We start from the raw sequence: 12,393 nt of genomic DNA on the forward strand, positions 1-12,393 counted from the left end.
CACCATACTAAATACATATATTATTATAAAGAATTAATCCTAAAATATTAATATCTTATTTTATTTTTTAATTTAAAATATTATTATATTATTATAAAGAGTTGTGAAGTGTGTGTAATTTACTATTTGTGGTGTCAAAGAAAAGTTTTCCTAAAAGAAAAGTTCATATCAGTATTTAAACAGACTAAAATGGTTTATTTTTTCAAATTTCATTAACTAAAAAATCTGATTATTCAAAATTTATATTATATGCATAAGTGCATTCCGTTTTCATATTTATTATTCTTTTTATCTACGCGAAAATGATATAAAATTGGTTGTTAAGACCTAGAGTATATCGAACAGCTGAGACAAAACAACGTATGTAAACATGAACACCGTTTTCTACAAAGGAACTCACTTTATTTCCCTGTAATTTCATAAAGATGAAATGCCAAAATCATGTAATAAATGTAAATAATAACACAATAATTCTTCTAGCCCAGGATAAGGTAAATATACCATCCAAGCAAATTGAGAAAGAGAAATAAAATGTCCAAGAATAAAAAAAAAATAGTACAAGTGAATCCACATTGATATGCCAAATGCTCTTGCGAAGACATTCTCTACGCTCTATCAAAATCTTCAGCAGCTGAAAGTCATGGCTTGTTCACCAGCTCCTGAAGTCAATACTCCATGCCTTTCTTCATGAACCAAGTAGAGAGAATCCCATCAGAGGAAAGCTATCCCAGAAAGGCAGAAATAATTTTCTTTTTACTTTATTTTGACTTTAAACTGTGTGATGTGGTCAAATGTTACCAGCAATATCACCAATTTTTTTTTTTAAACTCCTGCAATGATATATATTGAAAATGGTTGGTTGTTCATAGCATAAAAAATGGTCATAAACCTGTACACAAAATGGGATAGTCGAATTCAAAAAAGTAAGATATTTTATTTGCACTAACACGGGTATAGCTTGGGCTAGAAATGGAGAGAGAACATACAGTAGATCGATCTAGGAGGGAAGAAGTGGCTGTCTCTCATCATGTACCACGCGATGAGAGGCCTGTAAATATACACAATAACAACAAAACTTTGGTCAATCACTCACAGTAGAAATTATAAAACAACTCTCGGTTATAAAACAATGAGATAACAGATCCACACCTCCTCATTTGCTCCAGCTGCCATATTTATAAAGGATTCCTTTGATCTAGAATGAACAAAAGGTATTTGGTCAACCAATCAAATATAAGAATAAAAAATTATCAGGAAAAAAAAAGAAAGCATTTGAATTGTAGAATAATTTTGGAACCCAAAACAAAGTAAAACCCATATCAATGACTCAGCTAACAAAAGGAAAAGCTTGAGATCGGTAAAGAAATTAGCAAGTACCTTTGTCTGTCATTAACATCATGCAGTTCCAGCACACCATTCTGTTCATCTTTAGCTTTTGAAAGTGGTGAAAAGAACTGTAAAAAAAAAGGCGTGAATAATGTGATACAAAAAGAACCTCATTTTTTAAAACATTGTTAAGACACCAACCAGAATCTTCCAAATTCAACTTACCTGGTGCATTGAGATGAACACAATAGAAATGCCGATAACAAAGTTCATTGTTAAAGTATGTCCAAATAGTACAGCAGATGCTATACCAGTAAAGATTGTAGCTACTGTTGATGAGTACTTCTTCAAAATTGTATCTACAACACATTAAATACAGGTTATTGAGAGAAGGGGTAAATAGCATGTCAATCTGCAAGACATAATTTGAAGATAAATTATATTATACCAGCATTTTGTTTTAGCTTCTAATAAACGCAGCACAAAGAACAAAAATGTATATTTGAATACTGACCTGCATATTTGAAGAAGAAAGAGGATAAAATCCCTTGAGCAGCATTGTTTGCGATCAATAGCATTGTGGCTTTTGAATGACCTTGTAGGATATCAAAGCTGCTAGGCCCTGGAAAATTTAAAACAGCAATTGAAATCAGTTAGTTTGAGCATCAGAAAAATTAACACTACAAGCCACAAGTAAAAGGCACAAACAAGCTTCTCTATCAATAGAGATGGAATAAACAAACAGAATTAAACCATCACTGATTGTACTAGATAATGCAATCAGTTTATATGGAAGCGTGATTCAGTGTATAAAAATGACTATTTGTTGCCACATTCACCATGAAAAACACAGATTTATGACAAAAACACACATGCTCTTTTGTGATGATCTGTTTTGAATTAGAAGAATGATTATGAGATTAATTAAATTTAAACCTAATACTTTTAAGTTTGGTGCATCATAAGATGAATTCGTTGATATTAAAGACATCTAATTCCTGATGTTATATTCTTTGCTGCAGTCTGAAACCCAAAGAGTGCCTTGGAGTAACGATAACATTGCTGTCTTGTAACTTGGTAATGTATTGTAGTACGGAAATAAAACTCTGCTGACTGTGATGAAACTGTAAACATTTAACTGACAAGGACTTGGGTACAGCTTCATAACACCAGACAATAGTAGGAGTTTCATTCACTGGATCACCCTGTTCTTTTTAATTCGTGGAATGAAATGTAAGTATCATCTGGTTCTAATGCATGGAATGAAAGCCAAGAGATTAACCTTGAAATTAATATTTTAGCTTTTAGGGAAAATTAAGCATATCTTTTGCTTTATTTTAAACAATTAGATGCATGAAGTTTGCTTTGAGTCTCTTTTTCTTTTTCTCTCAGCAGCATATTTAAAGTGACCACCAGTATCCAGAAATTAGAGATTTAATTCTCACCTTTGATAACAACAGTCCCAAGTATCCCAAGAAAATTGAATATAGCTCCATATCCATATAAGAATAAGTTCTGTAAATCAAGAAATAGAGAATTAATACATCTGAGTGATACAAAAAGTTATAGTTAGAGAATCCTAGCAGCAGACTAGCACCATTAAACTGTTGTTCTTAAAACTACACATTTATTCCATTGTCCTCCAGGATGTCAAAATGATTTTTGGTGTTAGTCACTGAGCATCATTGTTAGTTTCTTTCTCTTAAATTTCTGCTAACATTTTATGTTGATTTTCAAAGAGATATACTCAAAACCCCATCCAATCCCCAACCTTAGAAGCAAAGCCTCAGGCCTCAGTGATCACGATTATATAAACTATAAAATTACAATTCAATTCTAATGTATGTGCAAATATTCAAAAAACGGGAAATGGTTAATTGTTGGTCAAAAACTCTAAAAGGCTGAACTAAAACTAAGTAACTCTGTAGACAGCACAGCTTTAAGAGGAAATCATAATTTCCATTCCTTGCAGAAACACAAATTTGAACTCATTTTTAGGAATTAATAAAGATGTAGTCCGATAATTAAAAAAATTGCAATTCCTAATGCGTCACCTGCAGATAAATGCTTGTATCATATTGGCTCTTCAAAGCGTACTCATTATAAACAGAGGCCAATGATGGAACAGTGACCTGAAAAATAATTCCCAGGTTAAAAAATTCAACAAATTAAAGCACAGTAATAATGTATCAAACAAATAAATAACAAATCACTTACAAAGATCAACGTGTAGAGATATGCACCCATTGTGACAGGAAGACCCAGAGCTGTAGTTCCTTCAGGTAAAGATCTTAGCTGATTAACGCTTATTCCAATGAGCAAAAGAGCAAGAGCTTCCCACTGTAGTAAAATCAATAAATCAAATTTTCAACAAAATGTAAGGAGAATAAGCAATTGGGATTTATATAAGGATCACAACTCGCCAAAAGTAAAGACCAAATAATGACATGACAGTATGATGCACTAACCTGAATGACAGAGAACTGGCGCTTCATAATCACCTTCAGCAGAAGTGCTATTACTAAAACCTGAAACATGCAAAGTAAAGAGAGCACTTTACAAACCAAATTATTAATAGATAAATATGTACAATTGTTTGAGTATAAGTAATAGGTTACTGAGAGGTTTCAAGCAGCCATCACAAGAGCTATACCACGTGCAATGCATAGGCAACTAATTACTTAGCTGTGAAAAATACTGATAATCAATCATTCAAAATAGTGAAATAGAATTTACCTTCAAATTACTTAACATCTTCACAGTAGCAGGGTTAAAATAAAGCTGCATGAAATGTCAAATCAACTTGTAAGTTACCTTAGGTCCAATAATTTCTTAATATGTCACTGAACAATAACAGATGAGTCATGAATTTTCATCACATGATTCAATTTAAAATAATAGGTTACTTTTAAAATAATGAATATGATTCTATAATCTCACTGAATATCAAACATATGAGACATATAAGCGATAGCAATCCTAGTGTTAAAAAAAGCAATGAGCAATACATCGTGCTTTTTTAATAACTTCAGATATCTGTCTTTCTGATTTGGAGAAGTAAATCTACAATATGCACTACCAACCAACATCTATCCACTAAGGGCAAAAACCCATGAATTAGAATAGAATTTAAGCTACTGATTCTTGAACTTAAAACATTTTAGCCGCAAAAGATAGATCTCTATTGACAAGCATTTCATCCTCAATCCTTACATATGCATTGTTTATGGACTAATTCATACCTGCATGATAAACTTCAGATAGTTGTTTATAGCGTACAAAAGTGCAGGAACTGCCAGAAGGGCATTGCTACGAGCTGCCTACAAGAGACAAAATACCAGATCGAAAATAAATATAAAACTCTATTGGAAAAACCTACATATGGAATTTTGAAATTATTTAAATTTGGTGATATATAAAGAATAAATACTAAGAAACATAAAAGCAAGATGCTATCCCACATTCCATATTCACTGTATTGGGAAGCAAGAACAAACACTGCGCTACAAATGCACTCTATGGTAGTAAAGTAGTTGGTAATTATTTTTTCATCTTATACAAAATATGCCTGAGTAATCCAGGTCAATCCCAGGAAGCAGGGAACCTGACAGCTAGCAAATGACAAATGCTTAAAAAATTATCTATTTTTTAAAAAAAAAAAGTATATGGGTCTGACAAATCTGTTCATTGATACAAAAAATGAATATTATTAATCACAGTACCTGCACCAATGTAGAAAGTGAGAGGAGAGGCTTCTCTCCAACTTTTTGATTCCTAGCCTGCACAATCAACCAGCCATTTACACTTTACATGAATGTAAAACAATTTTGAGTTTCAAGAACACTCAGAAAGATTGGCCTATTTTCTTTTACAACTAATAATATGTTTCCTTTCAGTTTATCAACCTGTCCATGCCTGTTTTCTTTCCCAAAAGACAATAAAAATATTTTTCTAAAAGCTGAATTGATTTTATTTAAATATGTCATATCATGGTCCCAAAAATTACCAGTTGGCACCTTGATCCCACTTCATTTCCTGAAAATCACTCATAACCTTACAAAGTATCACATAATTGGCAGATAACCAGGTCCCTTGAGTATGTTGACCAGGTTCGATTCCTAACTATGTAATAAAAACCTTTGTTGGGAGAGGCAAAACCCACTTTGGAGATCTACAGACTACAGCCCTCAAAGGGATTACTTTTTGTTGTTCAATGTAGCGTACACCAAAGTAACTAAGAATATTATCATTACAAACCAAGAAGTCATTATTTCCACTCTTGTCTTGAGTTTATAAATTCTAATATTATATGACTAATATCACAGAAAATTAGGGCATGTCCTGCCACAATAGAAAAAATAGTAACCCGTAGTAAAATCTCAATTTACTAATGATTTACTTCAATGTATGTGCTAGTGTCTTCCACTTAATCTAATTCTCACTTGACACATGCTTTAATTATAAGTAATTGAAAAGACAAAAAATATTTGAGTATAGACAAAGGGAAAGTGATCTTAACCTGGAGAATAAGCATAACAATAGCAAAGAAAACCTTTGTAACCTCAGTCAAAAAATTAACACTAATTGGGCTAAAATTGAATTTCCCATCCACCTTGGACATATAGACAAGGATAGGCTGCCAATTAAAAAGAAATAACATTTGTCAGTCACTAAACAACAAGCATAATAGTTGCAAGAGTTAACAAATTAACAGCAGTGAACTCTTTAGTGTACATCAGAGTATGAGATTATCAAATATTGAAAAGTAGATCTGCAAGCAGAGTATGCATACGAAGCAATTTTTTAGGGTTTGTAAAATGCTTCATCACAGCCATCATAGCATCCCTAAGTTACTATTCACAACGCCAATTTCTTTTAGCCTCTCTCCTAAAGCCGTGGAATCCTACTTCATAAATTCCCAAATTCCTTTGCCAACAAGACATAATGCAAGAAATGATACTTCAACAGATTGGCATGCATGATTAGCATTCCAAATCATTAAACACGTGAATGAACAGAATTTCTTTTTCCAATCCAAGACAAACAAAACAATATATGATTCTAGAATATCAAATCCAATAAGTACTCCAAAACAAAAAACTTGTGAATGCAAGAGATATTGCCTATGCACACAGGTAAGCAGAATATAGTCACTGGCAGCACATGGCCAGAAACACCAGTGTACAAAACATAGCTCCGAGTCCAACAAATGACGAATGTGAGTGATGTGCTGTATTTTTCACACTAGCCATGTCATAATTCATAATGTCTGTGTCATGTTTAGTTGTCTTAACAAGTATGAGCTCCATAGCTATTCACTCATATTTCCATATAATTAATTTAACATTTGAGAGAAAATATTCAATTAAGAGACGGTAATCACCTGGAAGCCAACTAGAACACAATCACCAACAACCAAAAAGACATTGAGTACACGTTGCTTGGACGTTATCCTACTTTTGTGGCGATCATACGCCCTTGATATAGTTTTGGCGGAGGGGGAAACCAATTTGGAATGGCAAACACTGCATTCTATCATCCCGTTCTTCATGTACAATTTCCCACACTATCAGAGTATGAAGAACTCGATCTGCAACGGAATCAACAAAAACAATTCAATATAAGCTCCTCCACACACTCTCCATAACAATACAGATCTTGATCTTCCAGCACAGCCTAAGACAGCGTAATCTAAACCGAAATTAAATGCAAAATCCAAGAGAAAACAAAGATCCCTACGAAATCGAGCGAAATAGGATTAAGCAGAAGTGAGATCTCGCACAGAATGAAACACGAGAAAGAAACTAAGCCTTCACCGACACAATATTAGAGCATGAGAAGCGTGGAATTCAGATTTGAGGAAGCACGGACAAACCTATATCGAGTCCAGAAGGAGCATTCAGGTGAAACTCGATTTGATCTGCAGCTGACGGCAAGCGATTCGAATCTGCTCAACAGAAAAACGACCGCGACTGCGAATTTCAAACAGAAAACGATTCCGATTCCGATTCCGATTTCACTATCTTCCTTCTTTCGTTCTTTGTGAGAATATAAATGGAAATTGGATTTCAAATTTGCAGAGAGAAAAAGAGAGAGAGAGAGAGAGAGAGAGAGAGAGAGAGAGAGAGAGAGAGAGAGAGAGAGAGAGAGAGAGAGAGAGAGAGAGAGATTTAGAAAGAAGGAAAGAGAGAGAAGAGTGCGTTTTGCGTTTGTTTGTGTGATTTGCGATTTGGAATAAGAGGGAGAGTTATATGGTTTTATTTGTTTGCTTTGAACTCACACAAAAAGAAAAATAAATAAAAAATGTGTGTTTGGGTGGAAAGTTGGAACGACGCGTTTCAAAGTGAGGGTAACAAAGTGGAGTCAAAGGGGGATTTGTAGTTTGGTGTGTCAGTGTCGCTGCTTCGGTTCGGTTTGTTTGGTTGGGTGGAATTAACCCTTCTGCATATTATTATCTCACTAACTCACCAAAATCCAAATGTTTTTCCTATTTCTTCTATTCAGCTTACACGTTTCTTTCGCTTCAACTTTCAGGATTCTGCTATCTCCCCTCCCTCCACCAAAATTTATACAATAACTTTTCATCTTATAATAAATGTATAATTACTTCTTTTCATGTCAATTTAATCTGATTTTTAAAAAATTTATTTGCTTCCAAGTTTTTTAAAAATGTTTAATTTATTTCCTTAGGTTCAATTTTTACTAAAACGTTAATTGTTGATGACATCGGACACACTCATATTGGTCTACACACGTGGCATATCAGAGGTTGAGGAGACTTTAACTACTGATAACGTGATGCACACAGTCATATTGACCTACACACGTGGCACATCAGATGTTGAGTTGAGAGAACAAAAAGATACTCAACATCAACCTCTGATGTGCCACGTGTGTAGACGAATATGACTGTGTGCACTACGTCATTAACCGTTAACGTCGTGAAAACTTAACGAAAATGACTAAATTAAACCTTTTAAAAAACCTTAAAATCAAATTATTTTTTTTAAATCACTATATTAAATTGAATATTAACTATAGAGAAAAAAGAATAATTATATCTATAATAAACTAATTACTCACTTATAAAAAAAAACATTTTATTCATACACAAGATTCTTCTATATATGCCCACACTTTTTTTTTCCTTTTCAAACTGTTCATTTCTTATGTGAATATGAAAATACCATTAAAAGAGGAGGGAGCTTTATTATAGTCAGGCTACAAAATAAATTCTCTTCATTAATAAGATCTTAACCATAATTAAGAAACATTAAAAGCATTAATTGTTTTGTTTGAAGATATCACTGAATACACTATTTGGCATATTCTCCTTCTAAAACCTGACCCTTTCATAAGTTTGTTTTATTTTATTCCTTTTAAAAATTACTGGTTTCAGTTAAAATTGTGAAAAATACTATTTATAAGTTTATCTCTTCCCAGATTTATCAATTAAAATCTTATTTCAGCAAGGGAGCTTTAGTGCAGTTTGGTTTCAATGTAGATTCTGTTGATGTGTGAGATATTATCCATTTATACAAAACTTCAAAAAAAAAACATCATTTATTGTATTCACTTATAAGAAAATATTAACATTATCAGTTATCGATTGTATTATCATAAAAAAAAATTGACATATACACAGATGTCACGTATTAATACTGTGTTTATTCTTTTTTTTTCTGAACTTTCTTCTTTTCTAATCAATAAAAACACATAATTATATGTTAACCATAGTAGTTATGATCATTATAAAAATATTTTTATTAAATTAATCACAAAATATATAAATGCATTACGAATTTGTATAATACATAATCAATTTATTATCTTTTTACGGGAATTTGTATAATAACTATGATGCTTTTTTAGGATAAATTTTATGGTCCTGGGTGAGAATTTCCATTTAAAATACTTTTACTTTTGATTGATATTTGATTTTTTTTTCTTTCTAGTTTTTGAGTTAGACTTGTTTAGAATCAAGTGTTGAAAGCTTGATCTTTGTAGATGTTTTTCTCTTTGGATTTGACTTTGATTATTCTTGAATCTTCTTTGTTTGAATCATTTTTAGCTTTTTAATGTTCTTTGTCCTCACTAAAATTCTTTTGATATTAAAATGTTAGGGACAAAAGGTCGTGTTCAATAAAAAGGAATTCCTCACTACCTTTTCTTTGAAGGTCATCTTCTGGTCCTTAGCATTATCTTCTTCATTTGACCATATAGTAGTAACTTGTGAGGATTTCCTTGTTCATTCTATCACCTAAAAATTATTAAATTATGTTTCACCATTATTATTTTTTTGTGTGCACACAATCATTATTGTTTAAGAGTATGTTTTAACAAAATTGTGTCTTACATTTTTATAATCATTTATATTGCATATCAATGCTTGCTTTCAAACATGATCCTTATTGTTTCACCATCATTATTGTTTATTAAGTGTATGTTTTATTAAATTTTTTTATATTTAGTATCACTATTTATAATGCATATCAATTTTAAAATTATTATTATCATCTAAGTATTTGAATGCTAGCTTTCAAACATGATCCTCTCTAATATTTGAATATTTTAATAAGATCCGAAGAGGTTATTCAATACTCTCAATTATTTAAAAATTCTCAAAAAGAAAAAATAAACTACTATGTTTGAAAAGTTTTACATGATTGATGCATGTAGGATTTATGGATCAAGAATGAGTCTCTACTAATCCCTAAGGATATATTATTGACCTTCATGTAAGTTTTGTGAAATTAGAGCTTTTGATTTTGTGTTTAGCAACTTAAACAAGAAAAAATAGTTTAAATTTAATTAGTGCATTAGGTTAAATAATCTAAACATGAAGGTGATGTGGTTATATTATTTTTGAAACTCTTGTAGGAACTGGTGTATTAGTTTATTTGTAATTTAAATGAATTATCTTGAATTGATCTTGATTTAAATGAACTTACCTTGAATTGAGGTATTGGTTGATTTGAAATGAAAATCCTAGTCAAATTTGAATGCTTTGCAATGGGTGTGTATGTATTAGTATGATTGTTTGAATACTACATTTGAAACAAATTGATTTAAAGTGTAATTAGTTTGAGATAAAATAGTTAATGTTATGAAAAAAAAATGAGGACAAACTCATCTTGAATCAATTTGGATATATGTAAAGGAACTATTAAATAAAAGTACTCTAAGAAAATGGTTGTTGGAGAAAATTCATTCTTATAAAAAATTAAGGCGGGTTTTCTTAATTGAGCACATCTATTTGTTGGACGAAAATATTTGTTTTAAAATTATAAAACTTTGTATTTTATATGATTTTTATATTAAAAATGGTTTTTGTCTTAAAGGATTATAATTTTAATTAGGATAATGTATTATTAAGTTTTCTAAATAGTAAATAGTAAGAGATGATATGAATTTCATGTTAATGATGTTTGATTTGAGTTGGAAATATATGAATATTTAGTATATGATATGATATAGGCATAGTCAAATTTTTATATATTCTCATGAAAGGAAATACTGAGACGGAGATTCATCTAGAATAAGATATATTGAATTTATTCCTATATTAAAATCATATACATAAAAGTTATATGGTGATGAGAATTGAAGAAAATCTATATGATCGAGTCCACAATTTAAAAAATAGCTAATCTAAGTGGTAATATGAATTTATCATGTCACATTAAAAAACTTAGTTCCTATTTTATATAGTTGTGTTAAAGAAATAACTTAATAAATAAAGATAATATAATGTGAAAATCTCTAAGTCAAATTCAATGATTCTTTGTTAGACTGTGAATATAATTTTGGTATGAATTGTAGATTTCATTTATTATGAAAGACAACTTGATCCTGTGAACTATGTGAATATAATTTTGGTATGAATTGTAGATTTCATTTATTATGAAAGACACTTGATCCTGAGAACTATTTGAAGGAATGAAATTTGATGTGTGTCAATATAGTTTTGGCATAAATTGTAGATTTCATTTATTATGAAAGAAACTTGATTTTGTGAACTATTTGAATGAATGAGATTGAATTTGAGATGTACATTTATTATGCTTAATAAAAACTAGGTTTAATATGACTTTAAGTAGCCAAAAATCAAGTTGAACACTCAATTTTTATTGTAGTCAATGTGGTTCCAAATTTTTTTTAATGACTCAATTTGTTTTCTTCCATTAGATTGTTATTCACAGTTATTAAAATGGCGATAACTTGACAAATGAGAATTGACACATGACAAAATAACATTGTCACGTAAACCAAATGTTAAATAAAGAAAAAAAAATAAGCAACTAGGAATTAAACCTGTAACCATGATTATAATGGTTTTGGGATAGATTTCTATATGTTTATTTTTATTTTCTATTTAAAAATTTGCTTTAGGTGACACATGTATGTTGTGTTCACATGTTTATTATGTGTCCATTTTCATATGTTAAGTCATCACTGTCTTAATCACGTCAACGACAATCCAACAAAAGTCACCAAATTGAGTCATTTTAAAAAATTAAATTGACAAAAAATAAAGAAGGAAAATATTATATGAAATTTGTATATATACTAGAAATTTTTATAGAACAAACTTTACATGTAGAGACTGAAAATCAAATTTAATTTCCTAAAAAACCTCATTGGTCACTAAATTTATTTAAAGTATAAAACAAAAGATAAAACCTATATGAATAGCAAGCACTTTTTAAAAGTAATTCAAAAAACAAATTTCAAACAACAAATTCTGATGACTAACATACAAAACACCATTTTAAGCCATTTTAGTTAAAATATTATGACTTTTTCTAGTTTATATACACTGCATTTATTCATTACCATATCATATCTAACTGCCATTTGTTACATTAATTAATTTCATTAAATATTAACAAGAGTCCGCTAGGAAACATGATTATAAATAAAACAAGACATGAAAACATTAATTATTGTAATTAGAATAGAAAGAATAAAAAAAAAACCATATAATTGCAGTATTTAAAATACTAAAATGCAGTTAAATCAATAGAAAACGTATTTCCTATCAATAGAAAGTGGAGAATTAATTTA

General features: G+C 30.5%; 1 protein-coding gene across 5 annotated transcripts; it reads right to left on the bottom strand.

The window, feature by feature from the left end:
* Window positions 1-380: 380 nt before the first annotated feature.
* LOC137828314 (CMP-sialic acid transporter 3) lies at window positions 381-7,750 on the bottom strand. 5 transcript variants are annotated; one of them, XR_011083854.2, is made up of 16 exons: window positions 7,202-7,750; window positions 6,710-6,916; window positions 5,846-5,962; window positions 5,049-5,105; window positions 4,569-4,646; window positions 4,063-4,107; window positions 3,795-3,854; window positions 3,544-3,666; window positions 3,381-3,458; window positions 2,772-2,841; window positions 1,841-1,948; window positions 1,552-1,685; window positions 1,378-1,454; window positions 1,150-1,195; window positions 948-1,048; window positions 381-830 (listed from the first exon to the last, which is right to left on the bottom strand). XR_011083854.2 is itself a non-coding variant. In XM_068634833.2 (16 exons), exons 2-15 carry the CDS (start codon window positions 6,875-6,877, stop codon window positions 998-1,000), a joined length of 1,212 nt encoding a protein of 403 aa, XP_068490934.1. In that variant the 5' UTR covers window positions 6,878-6,916; window positions 7,202-7,750; the 3' UTR covers window positions 381-679; window positions 987-997. The 5 variants fall into 5 exon arrangements, 4 of the variants coding, with proteins under 4 accessions (XP_068490934.1, XP_068490933.1, XP_068490931.1 ...); XM_068634833.2 differs by having other exon boundaries at window positions 381-679; window positions 987-1,048; XM_068634832.2 differs by having other exon boundaries at window positions 381-683; window positions 987-1,048.
* Window positions 7,751-12,393: the final 4,643 nt, after the last annotated feature.

Source organism: Phaseolus vulgaris, chromosome 7 (assembly GCF_051622355.1).
Source record: "Phaseolus vulgaris cultivar YP4 chromosome 7, ASM5162235v1, whole genome shotgun sequence".
Lineage (NCBI taxonomy): Eukaryota > Viridiplantae > Streptophyta > Magnoliopsida > Fabales > Fabaceae > Phaseolus > Phaseolus vulgaris.

What these genes read in the sequence shown, in the direction of transcription:
- LOC137828314 (XM_068634833.2), bottom strand. Translation starts at nt 6,877, where the DNA reads ATGAAGAACGGGATGATAGAATGCAGTGTTTGCCATTCCAAATTGGTT. An exon ending in ATCTCTACACGTTGATCTTT is followed by an intron (nt 3,459 to 3,543) that starts GTAAGTGATTTG and finishes ATTATTTTTCAG; the next exon opens with GTCACTGTTCCATCATTGGC. An exon ending in TGGGACTGTTGTTATCAAAG is followed by an intron (nt 1,949 to 2,771) that starts GTGAGAATTAAA and finishes TAAATTTTCCAG; the next exon opens with GGCCTAGCAGCTTTGATATC.